The sequence below is a fragment of the Dysidea avara genome, chromosome 11 (genome assembly GCF_963678975.1).
Source record: "Dysidea avara chromosome 11, odDysAvar1.4, whole genome shotgun sequence".
Taxonomy (NCBI): domain Eukaryota; kingdom Metazoa; phylum Porifera; class Demospongiae; order Dictyoceratida; family Dysideidae; genus Dysidea; species Dysidea avara.
This window is the reverse complement of record NC_089282.1, coordinates 27,654,059-27,671,603: the sequence shown is the minus strand read 5'-3', so window position 1 is coordinate 27,671,603 and position 17,545 is coordinate 27,654,059. Positions and strand designations below refer to the sequence as shown.

The following is a 17,545-nucleotide window of genomic DNA, read 5'->3' as shown; positions in this document are numbered from 1 at the left end:
TAACTTACCTGTCCGAAATGGGCGGGGTAGCCCAACATGTGGATGTAGAGTAATTTGGCGACATTACGCGCGCGAACTTCACTTTCTTCCTCCTTAAAGGAAGTTCTAATTAGCGCGCATTCTTTTTGAATAGTATCTCTCTCATCTTGTATAGTTTTGCAGCTTCTGATCCTTCGCACCAATTCCTTCACTCTAACGGATACTGGCATTGTTAGAGCGTGTTTCTATAAACACAGTAGGCGAGGTGTGCAGCGGATCGACCAGTTGCTCAACGCGACTGCTTAAAGCTTCAAAACCTTACTATCTAATCAAATTTCTTACAATTCCAGTTATCCATTAAACTAATTCGCTAGCGGTACGAACGTTGATGTTAAGTGTTGATGTCAAGTGCCAATCTCCTACGATCACGTGACAACTAGGGCGTTAATATTGGTGGTGCAGTCCTGACTCGTGACTTCGACAAATTTTGTCTTTGGACTACAAGCGGTCTAGCTATCCAACTATAGTGTCTTTGTCTTTTAGCTCATACAGTAGTATATAATATACATTTGGCCAAACAGTTCAAGGAGGCGTGGCTATATAGTGGTTTGCATTTACCCACCACCATGTGGCCTGTACCTAATAGATGTTATATATGGCTTTTCACTCTCGCTTTCACTACAGATAGCTAAGGGTTCTTTTACTCCACTCTTCAACATTTGGTAGTATGGGTCATGCTGCTGTGTTTTCCAAAAAAAACTACTTGCCGGAGCCTTCCAATTGAAGAAGTTTCAATGATTTCATGGTTGCACTACATCAGTTATTCTCTGACATGCTATCATCATAGATGCTATGCTATTATATGCTTGAGAGGAGACGGATCACATCAGGGCTGTCCACTTAGGAGTTAGCATTCAGTTGACCTTGTACTATATAGCCAGGGTGTAAAGGATCTGTGATGTAGATGAGGGTCAGGTGTCCCATGTGTAAATTGGACTTATTCACAGGGAGGGATTGAGTTTCACAGTAATGCAATCATCAAGATCTTGGAGCTTAGCGTACATTGAAGATTACGTAATATTAGATTTACAAATATGCTATACAAAATTCTAACTATCTTAACTACCAAACTAAGTACTTTAACTACAAAACTAGCTACCTTAACTACAAAACAACCTTAATTAATAACTTAGTTCAACAAGTCTATGCCATCTTCTGGGCATAAGCCATAATGCCTCAGGATCATTTCGGCATTATATTAGCGTACAGTTGACTACTTAGTAATCCAATTATACCGGCATCTGCTGACAAGTAATTCCATGCAGAGTATGATAGCTGAAGGGAAATATGACATGCAGTTTATCTGATGATGACATCATGCATAATTTGAAAATTACATGTACAATATAATTGCAAGGGGTCAGGAGCCTATAGTCTCAGGTTACTAAGATACTGATTTAAAAAGCAAGAATAACTGGAGCCTTGGTAAAACAAATTAAATTGTAGCTATACTTATAATCATATAAGCAGTTCAGCAGATTGACTACATCACATGATGTTGACATTAAATATCCTGTACAAACAGGAGATGACAACACGAGTTGCCTGCTGATGTATGCAACATATTATTCTCTTTGGTAGATGGCCTGCACACTGGCATTGTTAAGTCTACGGTCACTGGCCTAGACAGCCAACTTTAATTGTCACAAGAAAATCCAGCATGTTGAATGTCCAACCATAGCAATCTTCTTCACAGTTCTGGGTACATAGCTCCTAAAATAGACCCCAATGTACCTTTAATAATAAAGCTATAATGTATAGGTCCAATCACAGTTCAAGTTACATCTGGGATTTGGGTCAACCCAGTCAAAAAGCTATTGCAAACCAAGACTATGTCTAAAACTGTGGAATTGCCTCAGATCAGATATGTAGCCAGCAGCAGCAGCAAAACAGCACGATATGGCACAGTGGATTATTTAAGGCCTCTGAGAAATAGCTCTCTAGAACTGCTGAGATTGAAACCTCTAGCTATGCAGTGTTTATTCTAGAAATTCAGTCTCCTTTACACTGTAAAAATGAAATGTGCCGGACACACCAAAAATGTTGCAATATACATGCCAGGGATGGACCCAGAGTTTGGAAAGGGGGGCAGTGCACTTTGCTGAAAAGTTGAAGAGCAAAAAAACACACACACAAAAAGTCGGGTCACAACAACAATGGCTGTCCTTTACCAAATGTATATACTATAGCCTTATTCAGATCCTTATTCATAGCCTTCATAGTTAAGCTACGCCTCATGAACACTGTGACTGCTTTATTAGAGTGACTGCTCTATTAGAGTATCTCGATCTTGTTAATAGGGTTTCCAATGTAAAAATTCGACATCTTCAAAATAATTTGCTAACGCTGTTACATGTTGGACTAACTCTCACTTGAATACAGCTGCAGTGGCGATAAATTCCATTGCCTTCTTGGGGTAGAAATCGATCGAAATATCTACAAAATCCGAGATTACGAACTGTAACTCTTAGAAGCCTTGATCCTTTATCGAAATACTGGAGTTCAACCTTCCTCTATGAGTAAACCTTCACCTAAAAGCATTGGTAGTTTGATTGGTGAGGTAGGTTTCCAGTCGCTGCATTATTTGAGCACGATTTTGGATTCCAAAAATGGGTTTTCGTCTACGGACACCAAACGAATAATAGCCCAAACTTCCTCACACCACAGTAGTAATCATCCATCGACAAAGAAGTCACATACGAAGTATGGTTAAGGTTGAGCACCTCTAACCATCTGGGTGAGCACGTTCATCTCGACGTTCATAGATGGTATAGGCGCATGATCCCTGGCACGTTATAAGGTAAAATTTGCCGGAAATCACACCTTGACTACACAACTTGTCCACTTAACTGCTTAAAAATAGATATCTTGGTGTAAAACAACTGTATGATCCATAAAGCATAACTAATAGCAAGGTTATCGTCGCTGCAATTCAGTTACAAAAGCACTTAGCCTATTCAATCAGGCTCGTGTGACTAGCTAGGCTTGGGTGTGTATTATTGTGTGCAGAACCTCTTATAGTGCAGCGCCTAAGACCCTCTAATTGAGATAATCGTTCACTTTTTGATAAAAGCACCAAATTTCTTATGGGGTTTGTAGCACGTGTACTAAGTGATTCTAGAAGGGGAGGCATGTAAAAAGTCCTTTGGAACCGCCCTATTTTTTGGACTTTGGCAACAAAACTATTTGTTTACATGGAAAACAATCAATATCCTATTAGGTTAAAGGCTGGATCTAGTATTAGACCAGTACAAAGCCTGCAGCTGCAACATGATAGCCCATTAAAATGCCACATGAAACAAATTGTTTTCTCAGCCTAGCAGTAAACAAAATGACTGAAAATTCTATTTTCAAAGGGTTTTATTAAAGTTTTGCATTTCCAATGCACACAGTTCTGTAGTATCATGTACAAGGATCATCCTGATGTGTATTGTTTCTTTATCGAAAGTGTATAACAAAAATTATTGAATGATGAAGTTTTAATTGGTTACAGGTGGACATAAAATCATTGGAATATCAGAGTATATATCACTGAAACAACAAGTTATCTCTACAATACAAATTACTGAGATTTGATCAACATTACAAGGATAATTGCTTGATTTACGCATATAAAGAGGGATTTCAATAATTTTATGTCCACCTGTGTTCATCATTTGATAACTTTTGTTATACGCTTTCGATAAAGAAATGATACACATCAGGATGATCCTTGTACATGATACTACAGAACTGTGTGCATTGGAAACGCAAAACTTTAATAAAACATTTTGAAAATAACATTTTCAGTCATTTTGTTTACTGCTAGGCTGAGAAAACAATGTCAGTGGCGGATCCAGGATGGGGCATTTGGGGCAAATGCCCCCCCCCCCCCCCCCTTCAAGAAATTGCATACAAGATCGAGATACTCTAATAGAGCAGTCAATTACTCTAATAAAGCAGTCACAATGTTCATGAGGCAGTGTAGCTCACCTATGAAGCTATAAATAGGATTTTATTTTACATAACAGACGTGATATAGTTGGTAAGGATAACTAGCTATTATTTCGTGACCTTTTTTTTTTTTTTTTTTTTTTTTTTGGTCTTCAACTGGATTTCAGCAAGTTTTTTGGTCTTCAACTGTTTTTCAGAAAGGTGCCCCCCCCCTCTTTCCAAACTCTGGATCCGCCCCTGCATGTGGCATTTTAATGGGCCATCATGTTGCATGCACAGCTGCAGGCTTTGTACTGGTCTAATACTAGATCCAGCCTTTAACCTAATAGGATATTGATTGTTTTCCATGTAAACAAATAGTTTTGTTGTCAAGGTCCAAAAAATAGGGTCCCAAAGGACTTTTTACATGCCTCCCCTTCTAAAATCACTTAGTACACATGCTACAAACTGTGACCCCATAAAAATTTTGGTGCTTTTATCAAAAAGTGAATGGTTTTGTGGCTTAGGCGCTGGACTATTAAGAGTGGGTTAGGGTTAGGGTTAGATAATGATACACTGCCTAAATTTATCACCGGGAATGCAATCTAGAGATAAAATCACAGTTGTCGTAGCACTGCACAAGACATCTAGTCACATCAAGTGTTTAAATGGCTGAAATCACGTGAGCTTTCTTTAACGCCATTTAAATTTATTTTGATTCCTGACGATGATAACCCAGAATAAACTCACTTCTAGCTGTGTTTTGTGGATCATACAGTTGTTTTACACCAAGATATCCATTTATAAACAGTTGAGTGTACAAGATGTGTAGTCAAGGTGTGATTTCGGGAAAATTTTGCCTTATATCGTGCTCACCCAGATGGTTAGAGATGTTCAACCTTAACCATACTTCGTATGTGACTTCTTTGTCGATGGATAATTACTACTGTGGTGTGAGAAAGTTTGGGCTATCATTCGTTTGGTGTCCATAGACGAAAACCCATTTTTGTAGCCCAAAATCGTGTTCAAATGATGCAGCGACAGGAAACCTACCTCACCAATCAAACTACCAATGCTTTTAGGTGAAGGTTTACTCACAGAGGAAGGTTGAACTCCAGTATTTCGATAAAGGATCAAGATTTCTAAGAGTTACGGCTTGTAATCTCGGAGTTTTGCAGATATTTCGATCCGTTTCTACCCCAAGAAGGCAATGGAATTTATCGCCACTGCAGCTGTATCCAAGTGAGAGTTAGTTCAACCATAGATACTAGACTTATAGGGATTGGAAATGCACTATAAAATTATTATTTTCATAAATCAATGCGCGTTTCGCTGTTTCACTGGTGAAGTACCCTGAAGTAGAAAATGGTGGAGCCTTTGAGTGACTGGCACTCGAGCAGGCGTGCAGTGCACGTATTCTTCGTGTGTTAAAGCTGAAGTTATGGCTATATGAAGTACATTGGATAGGTAAGTTTCTTACTTGTGTGTTTTAGCGCGCTGTCATTTTGTTGTTTACTCTGGAGTTCAACGCTATTTACCGTTGTGTAGTTTTTTTGAAGTGACACAACGTTCCTAAACGATGTTAACATTTCCCATGCTCGAATTTTGACCTTGGAAGTGTTAATGGATCAAAATTTCTAACAATAGGGGCGTTGTTTGAAGGGGAATGCTTATTTACAGGGCATTTCAGAACGATATTTGTACAAGTTTGTGTAGTTTTACTGAGCTTCGTGAAGTACTGGCTGAAGAATTTCCATGGTTCAGTACAAATGTTTACTTTGGAGAATGTGACTCCATATCTAGTTTACAAATCCTTCCTGTTACTTTCGTGTAGGCAGAGTTTAAAATGAGCAACAGAAAATTTCACATGTATAGTCTTGGCATCAGAACTATGATGAAAGGAGAGAAATTACAAGAAATTCAAGGTTGGAAGACCACCTAAGAACCAGAGGGAAGAATATAACAGATAATGATCTAGTGTGTGCTCTTTAGCAAAGGTCTCAAACTGGGTTTTTGGAATTACGTTGATGCTATTGCTGAAAGCTTTGCTTTAATGTGTGTGTGCGTGGCTGCTATACTGTTACCAAAAGCTTTGCTTTTGTGTGTGTGTGTGTGTGTGTGTGTGTGTGTGTGTGTGTGTGTGTGTGTGTGTGTGTGTGTGTGTGTGTGTGTGTGTGTGTGTGTGTGTGTGTGTGTGTGTGTGTGTGTGTGTGTGTGTGTGTGTGTGTGTGTGTGTGTGTGTGTGTGTGTGTGTGTGTGTGTGACTTTGTAGTACAAAAGTGTATTTTTGTGTGTGTGCTGCATTACCAACACATAGGGATGCAATGAATGACATGTTTTTCGAACTTGTTCCAAACAAATTATTCTCTTCACGAATATAATTATGCACATAATAACCAACTACCTCAGTAAACAATTTAATGAAATTGCATATTGCACAAAGGTATGTATCTAATTTCTTTTGGTATTAGTCTTACATGCCAGACATTTTGTTTGGGGACTGCAAGTAAATCACCTGGTCACTGTTTTCCATATTCCATGACCACAGCTGGAGTGTTGACAGGGCTAACTCTACACATTGTATACCTGTAAATCAGGAAAATTTGATGCTACATATTTTCGTCTATTAAAAATTTCGACGCTATATGTTTTCGTCGCTTGCATGATCAACGAATTTTTTTGACGAAATAACTAGGTATACATTAATATTTGTATGAGCAGATTGTCCGTATAATAGTTTAAAATAATTCGTCATTTTAATTTTCCTCGATACAGCCAGCGACGAAAATATTTTGACAACGAATTTTTCCTGATTTACAGTAGTTCACATTCTTTGCACAGCAAATGATTGAATGTGGATTACAGCCTCTTTTTTGCTGAACTTTGAAAGTACTGTGGGCTTAGGTTCTTGACTTCCCCAATACAGAGTTGAATTACGCATATGTAAATTTATCACCTTTAGTGCAAAAAAATATGATGACATAATTTATTGTATTGGGAAAACAACAGTGACTAGAAGTCTTTCCTGCTGCCCACATAAAATGTCTGGCAGGAGAAATTACTCTGGTGTAATGATTCACAGGGTTCTGCCCATACTGGTTGGCAGTGGTTCAAAGCGACCAGTACCCTCTTAAATCCGACCAGTACAATTCTTACACACATCACTGATACACATGTAATATACCCTAATATATCAGTTCATGTTAACTTTAGACCACTCAGGAATTTCTGGGCAGAACCCTGAATTATGATTTATTTGTGGTGTGTTTATGTAGTAGTCTTAATTGATTTTTGATTGATTGTAATGCTAGGTAAGCTGTTAACACCTGAGTGAGCAGTTGCAGTACCTACAGACCTGCTAGCAGACTAGATTGAGTCAGAAGTATAACACAAGACAAGCTGCAACAGGCCCATGCAAGAGTAGAGCAAGAACCAACCTCCTAGTCGGATTTGCAATGTTTACATCATGTAGTTTCAAATGACATGTAAATAATAGCCTGGCAAGGTGTTATTTGTAACTGAGTTGTGTGGCACATGAATCAATGTTGTACAGGGTGTATAAACTGTGCTATGTTTTATCCTGTGTGACAGTGCTGCCTCATGGAACGGATGTCCCTCATTGTTGAGACCAAGGATGATGCTTCATTGACTTCACATTCAGTTTACAATCTGGTATACATAATAGGTCTTACTCCTACTCAAGTCCAGGAGCTGTAAAAGGAGGGGCACACCCAGTCCGCTACAGTATCTCATTTGAATTTGAATGGTCTAAGCTGATGGAGTGTAATCATCAATGCCGACTTCAAAGGTTCAGATATACTCTAATAAAGCAGTCAATAACTCTAACAGAACAGTCAGTGCGACCTTGAAGTAAGGTTCTGTACAGGTGAGCCAGAGAGAGATGTGAGGGTATCCTATAGTTAAATTCATGCTTTAGCAGATTAGCTACAGCTTCTCGGCATACTGATACAATGTGGGAGAGGGAAAATTGTTCCAGTGAGAAGATTAGACTAATAGATGAGAGTTAAGCAGCTGAGATTAATAACTTTCTAATGGCGGATCAGGGACGAGAGATAAATACGCAACTGAGCCTTCACTGCAAGGCAGGTTTCACTTCCGTACTGAAATTCCATTGCGCATGCTAGCAAGAATCCTTAACGGAGCTACGTACCTTTAAAGATTAAATCTTCGTGGAAACACATGAAACATTCTCAGAAGTGTACTTTCCTAACTGTATTACGGGAAAGCGAAACGCGGATTATTTCCGTTTACGCCTCCGTTGCCAATCCCTATTCTAAGTCTCTATGGTCCAACACGTAACATCAGTTAGCAAATTATTTTGAAGATGTCGAATTTTTACATTGGAAACCCAAGGAAGGGGGGAGGGTGCACGTGCCTCCTGTGCCCCCCCCCCCCTGGATCCGCCACTGCACATGGTGTGTATATTGTGACATTTTTGTGGTGTCTGGCAGCACACTTCACTTTTTACAGTGTATAGGCATAGATATATAACTCCCAGGTTATATATCTATGGTGTAGGGGATGTGGAGGGTAACTGGGTGAAAGTCTATAAGATTGCTCATATAGAGCTCTTTCAGCACGTGAGCAAAACTACGCAAATTTTTATGTTCGCCCACGCGTCAGTCGTAATGGTGCACAGGTGCTGGTAATTAGGGGCTGCGTAGAAGGGGATAGAATGGCTAAACTCTCGCTGTATGCCGAAAAACTCTCCCGAGAAGCAAAGGATAGATATTTAGACAAAATATCTACTCTAGGCGGAGTGGACCCTTTCTCTGGAGTTGCTATTGGCGACGTTTGCCGTACAACGCCTTCAGTTGATGCCTGTGACTTGGTGTCGTACTTGGTCTTGAAAACCAGTTTTATGACAGCTACACAGTTTCAAGCTCGCAAAGGACTGGAGGCTTACAACCAGTTTGTTTGTGGGTGGGTTAAGGATGTCAAAACAAAAAAAGTATCAGGAAAATATCTAACTTGTGGACGCGTAAGTAGATATACTGGGGGAGGGGTACTGTTCGTGTATATTGCACTTGCTGAAGCTTTGTAATGTCTTATCACATATCTATACGTCCTTACAGCGAAGCCTCTTTAACAAACTCCCCGAAAGAAGGAAAAACCTCCTCCACAGTAATAGATTTTAGTCCCAACTAGACATTTCTCTAAAAGATAAGGAAAATGCATCTATAGTACAGTAAATAAAGGCCTAAAATTCTGGTCATAAAATGTTAGAGAGGTTCCATGCACTGTATTTGCTGGCTTCAGCTACTGAAGTCATGCACTGATAGCAGTAATGCTCACAATCCAATTCACTTGAATTTTATGCCGACACGAGGAGTATTGTTAGTTATGTTATTATTGTCATTATATAGGTCCGTCATTCACAGCGCATCAGTGAGACTGCATTAAGCTGTTGGATTGTACTTGAGCTAAGTGGTGAAGTCTGTTGTGCCCACTGCAACTGCATGGCTGGCTTGGGTGAGGCATGCACTCATATAGCTGCTGTCCTTTTTTACCTCGAGGCTCTGGCAAGAATCCAAGGTACTGAGACAAGCACACAACAGGTATGTCAATGGATTATACCATCGTACATGAAGTCAATCGAATACCGACCTATTAAGAAAATTGACTTTACTTCAGCTCGTGGTAAGAAACGGAAACTTGATGAGCTAATTGATGGAGAAGATAGTCCGCAAATGGAGAGTGATGTACTGCTTGTTGCACACAGAGAAGTTGCTACAGACTCTGAAATGGCAACATTGTTTCAGAACCTTAGTCTTGGAGGCACATGTCCTGCAGTATTTTCTGTAGTATCAGGTTATTCTGAGCCATTCATACCGAAGTTTATGCTACCAAATTTCCCAAGGCCTTTAATGTCATTAAGGCAACCAGAATATGTTGATCTGGGATATGATGAGCTTCTGGCACTTAGTGAAACCACAGTACTAGAAATGACTGTTGAAATGTCTCTGGCTGTTGAAGAGGAAACAAGGTTACAAAGCCAGTCAAGGCTGTGGTTCACATTTAGAGCTGGAAGAGTTACAGCATCAAGAATGAAGTCTGTTTGCCATACAAACCCAGCCAACCCTTCTCAATCTCTCATTAAGACCATCTGTTATCCAGAAGAGTTTAGTTTTGATAGTAAACAAACTGCATGGGGAAGCAAACAAGAGAGAATAGCCCAAGAAATTTACCTTAGAGCTCAAAAACATCACCATGTGAATCTTCAGATTACAAACAGTGGGCTTGTTATTAATCCCAAGTGGCCCTACATGGGTGCCTCACCTGATGCCATTTTAGATTGTAGTTGCTGTGGTAAGGGAATTCTTGAAATCAAGTGTCCCTACTCCCATCGTTATGAAACAATTCAAGATGCTGTTCAAGATAAAGGGTTTTGCCTGAAGGAAAGAGATGGATTGGTCAAGTTGGATTGTACACATGCATACTTTTATCAAGTTCAGACACAAATGTTCATCTGTGACGTTGATTATTCATCCTTTTGTGTCTGCACATTTGCTGAGGATGAAATGCAAGGCTTGCACATTGAACGGATTACTAGACAACAAATATTTTGGGAAGAGAACAAGAGAAAAGCAGAGTATTTTTTTAGGTCATGCCTGTTACCAGAGATCTTGGGTAATTGGTTCACCAGGGACAACATCAGTACTTCTGGTTCAATAGATAGTGAGCTGCCAAGTAGTGGTGAACCTAGTAGCAACAACTATATCAGTATAGAGGAGCAAACCTTCTGCTACTGTCATGGTCCAGAAGAAGGACTAATGATTGCTTGTGACAATCCAGACTGCCTGATAGAATGGTTCCATGTGAGGTGCCTTGATTTGTCTTGTGTTCCTAAAGGAAAATGGTACTGTTCTGACTGCTCCAAACTACAGAAACTATTGGAAACTTAATTGACTCAGTTGTGGTATGAGATGTATTATACATACATGATTTGCATATATAATAATTATTATACAATACATGTTTGTAAATTATCTAATCAAATGGGACTACTGAATTACAAATATTTGTGAGTGCACAGCTTACACGAACAATTCTGTCAATTAATGGGATATCTTCTCCATGTCTACACTTTACAAAGTGAATGGGGATTGTACTCTGAAGAATCGAGTATTTCTGTCTCACCAGACCTATCACCCTCTCCACATGGATACGCACATTGGCTATACTCCTTGTTTGTTCAACCTCAAGTGCACTTAACTGATCCTTCCCTTTTGTAAATGCAGGAATATGTAGACGTGCTTGCATGACACCAACTGACTCAGCAATATCAAAGCCACGGTCGGCTAATACAATGTCACCAGGAAGCAGTTTAGATAATAATCCACAATGTTCAGTCAAGTATTTGTCACTCACACGGCCACCCCATGCATCCGAAACAAAAGCCACCACACCCTGAGGAACAATTCCTAGCAAAATTTTTGCTGTGTTTTTGTGCTTATAGTTAGACCAAGTAACAGCACGAGCCTCTAAATTGGAGGGGCGTTCAATAAAAACCTCAAAACAATCAATGATAATTGCTACTGATTTACCAAATGCTGTCTGGAAGCATTTTGGCATTGTTTTGCGTAGACTATCACGGTCTGGCCAGACAATTAGCTTTTGCAATCTGATATCCATCTGCACAAGCCATTTGGAGAGAATTCTGGACACAGTTGATAGAGAGACTTGAAAGCGATATGCTAAATCTTGTAGAGGACTGTTTAAACGAAGCTTTAGCAAGACACACAAATTCTTGAAAGGGGGACAGCTTGGTGGCCCTTTCTCCTGCCATTGTCTTGTGCACATGATCAAGTACTGTCTTGACAATATATAAATTGGGTAATCCAGTATAAAACTGCACACAGGCATCATCTACAAGTGACTGTTCATTGAATGGCACCGCCGAACACACATGTTGCTGCAATACTGCAATCTCATTGGACAACTTGTTTATCTTTGTGTAGCAAGCTGCCAACTCTTCCTTCAAAACCTTCACCATATCAGCACAGTTACATTTGCCTGCTGCTGATTCAAGAATGGCTAATTCAATTTGTTCACGACCAACTTCACTGCTGACTGATACGACTGCTTCCTCAAGAAGTTGTTCTGCAACAGCATGTGTAGCATCTTCAGCTACGGTGAATTCATCGATAATTGACTCAACTTCTTCCTTTATGGCGTCGTCAATCTCATTCGCAACGAAAATGTCAAGCTGGTGTGATAACTCTATATCCTGCTGTTGTTTGGCTCGCTGCATGTCTCTCCTCCTTCTCGCTCTTTCATGACGCATCACACGCATTACAGCTTGCTCAGCAGAATCACGGGTGGCCCTTTTAGAATGGCCAAGGTTAATTGTAGGTAACCAGTCTATGTCAGTGTCATCCTTAAGAGCTGCAGGTTTACCAGATAGGAAGTGACGAGAGCAGACTCGATACTTTCCTAACGCTTTAACGTCTAGGTCCTCTCTGGAAATAGCTGCCACATACCCAGCTCTCCGCCTTATCGACAGCTCCAACTTGCGTCTAGAACTTTTCCTTCTAACTGCAGGGATTCTATAAAAGGAAATCCCCTTGTCTCGGTCTGACCGCATCGAACAACCAACAAACGCACAAATCACCATCGTTACCTTGTGCACCAGTACTACCTACGCGTGGGCGACCCTTTTAGAATACGTAATTTTGCTCACGTGCTGAAAGAGCTCTATAGCTACGCTTTGTAACACTTGCACATAAAACAATTGAAAATCAAATAGTTGTTCCAGTATTAAGAAAGTAAACTGCATATAGTTTGGGAATTCACTTTCTGAGATTGAATGCATAAGAATAATTTTGAAGGCTTAGTGTACTTTGGACTCAGGCTTGAAGAGATTTAGGCTCTCACGATTTGAACAGCTCACTAAGTAGGAATTTACATTTCCTAGTGAAAGTTAGACCATCCTGAAGAGCAATCAGTGACTGAAGGTTGTAACTTTTAACCTGCCATTACATATTGGACGGTCTGAATCTGAACTGAGGCATTACATATGTTGTCACTCACAGCCTGGGTGGGGGGGACAGCTCCCCTACTGAACAGCCTGGATAAACACTAACCTACACTGATCAAGTAGCTATATAGAGGATTGATTGATGAAATTCATAATGCATGCATTGCTGTTAATGATGATGGCAAATAATGGCCCAGAACTGCTAGCTCATGCAATGGTGACTGAGAAAGGACTCCTAAGTGATCCAAACAAGATTTGAAACTATCAGTCTTTGAATTTGTACGAATATGTCCTGCCCTGTTTATACTGTTTCAGCAGTGCTACACTTATCAGCAATAATCATGTACATGTTCTCTCTACAATGCTCATTAAGGATTTTGGCTGAGTTTCCATTGGTCATGCATGTCAGTTGCTGACTTACATAACCACCAGCACCTGAAGCTATACAGCTATCCCAACATCCATTCTGATAACTTCATATCACCCTGATATTGTTTGCACGATCAGCAATTTAATAGGAGAACGTGCATCCCTAGTTATGAGACCATTGCAATTTCAGCACTTGGCCATTACCACCTGCATGGCTTCCATTTTAATAATTTGTCACCTCTTCCAAAGCTATCTCCAAGTCATCTGCTAGAAAAATATTAGCTAATATATTATGCTGATGATGCAGCCTACCGGGACAAAATGTACTAGACTATAGCCTCTAGCTCCAAGAGGATATTTCAGCTAGGAATTGTAAAAAGTAGTTGAATCTAGCTAGCTGATATTATGAAATGTCCACTGCAATTATTTTCTTAATTTTTTAGAACCGTCAACTTTGACAAAGTGATGAGCTAACAAGGAAAAACTGAGCCTATACATGCAGGTATGGCAAGGAAAAATACAAAAGAAATTACAGAAACTCCACATGGGTAAAGAATATTCTTTGAGAAGCATTGATGGAAATTCAGTGCTGCTGCTTTAAGGCAACAGCAAGAAAGGTTGCATGGTTCATGAACCTTCCATACATATAGCTGAGCAGTAATGCTCTCCTTATCTGAGATATATAGTGTCCAAGGCAGCCCTGCAAGTATGAGGTATATATAAATAGTATTGGCAGGAGAAACCCAATCTGTCAAGTTTTGAAACTATTCGCATGCAGCCTCCCTCTACCATTCCACCATCCACTCTAGTACATGCTCAACATTGTTGTTTATGATGTGAAGGAACTAAGTCTAAGATTTGGCATGACAATCTTTGTGGCTACGTGGAACTGCAAAGCAGCTAAACGTCACATGATGCATATAGTTTCAGTCTCGAGAATCTGTTACCATCCAAATCAACAAATATATACTTTGACACTGCATGTTCGCCCTCCATGCAGTGCCATGCAAACTGGTAAAGACAAACAAACAAACTGATCAGGCATACACAGGGGCGTAGGGACGGGGGGTTCAGGAAACCCCCCCCCCCCCTCCCCTGTAAAATTTAGACTTCTGCAAGCAAGATCCTAACACACCATTTAGTGTGGCAGAACAAAATTAGCTATAGTGTAATGGCGGCACAGCACAACAATTGATAAAACTTACATTCATCTCTCAGGGAAGGATTTACAGAGGTAACATGAGCCCTCTTCAAAATTTGTTTTAAAAATCGATATACTCTAATAGAGCAGTCAGGTATATACTCTAATAGAGCAGTCAGGTATACTCTAACATGCATGCATGTAAATATCCATGTCCATATATGAAGTTTTTCAGACATTCCAACATTATAAATGCAAAACTTAACATGACCTTATACTGCTATAGCTTTGGTGTGCAGTGTTTAAAGATATATAGAGCTCCAGTAATTTATCACTTGTGTTATGCAAAATGAATTCATGCTAGCTATGCATATTTGTATAGTTATATATTGTTTTGATTGTCATTTGTATCAGTGCATGGATTCATGGCTCCTCAGTAGTATACCACAGTGAGATATAACCATCACTTACAGAATATTATATGTGTCTCTATATGTGTTATGCTGTCTGTTTCCACTAGGTGACTTTATCTAGTACTATATACCTTCATCCCAGGGGTATAGCTATACTTAATGCATGATAACTCTTCCATTATTTACTCTTGATGATAATTAATGTACTTTTTGCATAAAATATAGCAATTTGCTGAGTTTTGATTTATTAAAATATTGAAAGTCTCTCAGTGGCTGGGGGCTGCACCCCCAGACCCCTGCTTCTAGTAATTCAATGCTGGTGCTGGAACCCCCCTCGCGGCCTTCAAAAAAGTCCTGGCCGAGTAGCTACGTCCCTGATACATGCATGGCGGATAGTCTGGCGGCGCCCGCCCCTTCGCAGAGTAAGGGTCTGGTACGCTTAGTATAGTCATAGATAATAGAGTAAAGGGATAGGAAACGCAAGCGATTTCCGGTTTGATTTCCGTTACGCGTGACTTGAAAGGACAAGACAGTTTTGTGAGAATTAGTGTTCTAAGCAGCGTAAATAGTAATCCAACAGACTACAGTAAGTATTTAGGTCTATGTGAGAGATTTTGGCGAGAGAATTCAGACCGTAGATTTTGTAACAAAGCGTATCGCATTAACCGTGATTGTTACACGCTGTCACACTTTCACTCATCGTACCTTCATGCCTCGTCCATACCGCTTCTTTTATAGCCGGTTCCACTTTCGAATCTTGTGGTAAGCTAGGCGTGTCACCAACACAGTCTTTTACCGTTGCGTTGTACTGCAAGATGGTTAAAACTTTTGGTTAAAAATGGAAGATACTTAGTCGTTTCTTCAAGCAACAGTTCCTGTTTTGCTCCGATATTTCCTCTGGTTCCCTCTGTTAAATGGTAAGGAATAGGTTTATCACAGTTAAAAGGATAGAATATATTTACGAAGAAAGTAAAGTGGTTTAAAGTAATTTTGGGGCCGTTTTTTTCACTTTCAATCTCCTTTAATTTTGCGTATAACTTCCTTGAGGGTCGGTACCATCCTATTTCCCTCGATTACTTACTTGAGTTCACTGTAGCGAAGTTTCACAGTCGTTGGTTACAAAATTCTGTCGTTACAACAATTTGTTTATCTTTGATACAAGCGCAGCAAGCGTAACGAGTATGTTCGTGACGTACTACACGGAATTCCAATAGAAATGTACGTATTTTGTGACGTCACGTTATTGCGTTTCCTATCCCTTTACTCTATTATCTATGGTATAGTGGAGTTGTACCGGATTACCAAAAACTGGTGCAACCAATCAGAACGCTCCACGTTTAATCAGCGCATTTTTGTTTATGTTACGTCAGAAGAATGAATCAAATGTCCTAACAGTGCTGAAAGAAACAAAAGGAGTTAGCTAATAAAGAACAAAGAGAAGAAAGTGTTTTTTCGGGAAGGGCTTTTCGCCTCGTTTGATACGCGAAAAACCCGGGTTACGCTCTGATTTCCTAGGTAGGGAGACATGTCTATTCTATAAAAGTAGACCAATCCACTTTCACCTGTGTTAAGGCGAAGGAAGTTCAATATCACTGCCACAATTTTGAGTGAGGCACTTCCGTTAAGACCATTTTCGTTACGTCATTACATTCAAATTAAATTCCTCCAGAACAACTCGGTGATACCATAGATAATAGAGTAAAGGGATAGGAAACGCAATAACGTGACGTCACAAAATACGTACATTTCTATTGGAATTCCGTGTAGTACGTCACGAACATACTCGTTACGCTTGCTGCGCTTGTATCAAAGATAAACAAATTGTTGTAACGACAGAATTTTGTAACCAACGACTGTGAAACTTCGCTACAGTGAACTCAAGTAAGTAATCGAGGGAAATAGGATGGTACCGACCCTCAAGGAAGTTATACGCAAAATTAAAGGAGATTGAAAGTGAAAAAAACGGCCCAAAAATTACTTTAAACCACTTTACTTTCTTCGTAAATATATTCTATCCTTTTAACTGTGATAAACCTATTTCTTACCATTTAACAGAGGGAACCAGAGGAAATATCGGAGCAAAACAGGAACTGTTGCTTGAAGAAACGACTAAGTATCTTCCATTTTTAACCAAAAGTTTTAACCACCTTGCAGTACAACGCAACGCTAAAAGACTGTGTTGGTGACACGCCTAGCTTACCACAAGATTCGAAAGTGGAACCGGCTATAAAAGAAGCGGTATGGACGAGGCATGTAGGTACGATGAGCGAAAGTGTGACAGCGTGTAACAATCACGGTTAATGCGATACGCTTTGTTACAAAATCTACGGTCTGAATTCTCTCGCCAAAATCTCTCACATAGGCCTAAATACTTACTGTAGTCTGTTGGATTACTATTTACGCTGCTTAGAACACTAATTCTCACAAAACTGTCTTGTCCTTTCAAGTCACGCGTAACGGAAATCAAACCGGAAATTGCTTGCGTTTCCTATCCCTTTACTCTATTATCTATGGTGATACTAAGCAAACCAGACCCTTACTCCATGCGAAGGGGCGGGCGCCGACAGACTACATGGCGGATGCAAGATAGAAGTTCAGTTGTGCATGAGTTTAAGAAAGAGAACCATATAGCTAATACTTATTAAAACTTTGAGTTCAGGTACCCACAAC

General features: G+C 39.8%; 3 protein-coding genes and 1 long non-coding RNA gene across 4 annotated transcripts in view; 2 read left to right on the top strand and 2 right to left on the bottom strand.

Annotated features, from left to right (window-relative positions):
• LOC136239044 (AP-1 complex subunit gamma-1-like) overlaps window positions 1–441 on the bottom strand; it is a 39,657-nt gene extending 39,216 nt beyond the window's left edge. Inside the window, exon 1 of the mRNA XM_066029781.1 lies at window positions 9–441. Coding sequence (XP_065885853.1) covers window positions 9–209 — 201 coding nt within the window. The 5' untranslated portion in view covers window positions 210–441. The remainder of the gene's footprint in view (window positions 1–8) is intronic.
• Window positions 442–5,222: 4,781 nt separating this feature from the next.
• On the top strand, window positions 5,223–7,975 carry LOC136239434 (uncharacterized). The gene is made up of 3 exons (XR_010693467.1): window positions 5,223–5,418; window positions 7,263–7,837; window positions 7,892–7,975. It is a non-coding gene; the product is annotated as an uncharacterized lncRNA (long non-coding RNA).
• A 590-nt stretch (window positions 7,976–8,565) lies between these two features.
• Window positions 8,566–11,551, top strand: LOC136239074 (uncharacterized). The gene is made up of 2 exons (XM_066029815.1): window positions 8,566–8,953; window positions 9,048–11,551. The coding sequence occupies exon 2, from the start codon at window positions 9,432–9,434 to the stop codon at window positions 10,875–10,877; it is 1,446 nt and encodes a 481-aa protein (XP_065885887.1). The 5' UTR covers window positions 8,566–8,953; window positions 9,048–9,431; the 3' UTR covers window positions 10,878–11,551.
• Window positions 10,768–11,711, bottom strand: LOC136239075 (uncharacterized). The gene has a single exon (XM_066029816.1). The coding sequence runs from the start codon at window positions 11,605–11,607 to the stop codon at window positions 10,963–10,965; it is 645 nt and encodes a 214-aa protein (XP_065885888.1). The 5' UTR covers window positions 11,608–11,711; the 3' UTR covers window positions 10,768–10,962.
• Between the last annotated feature and the right edge of the window lie 5,834 nt (window positions 11,712–17,545).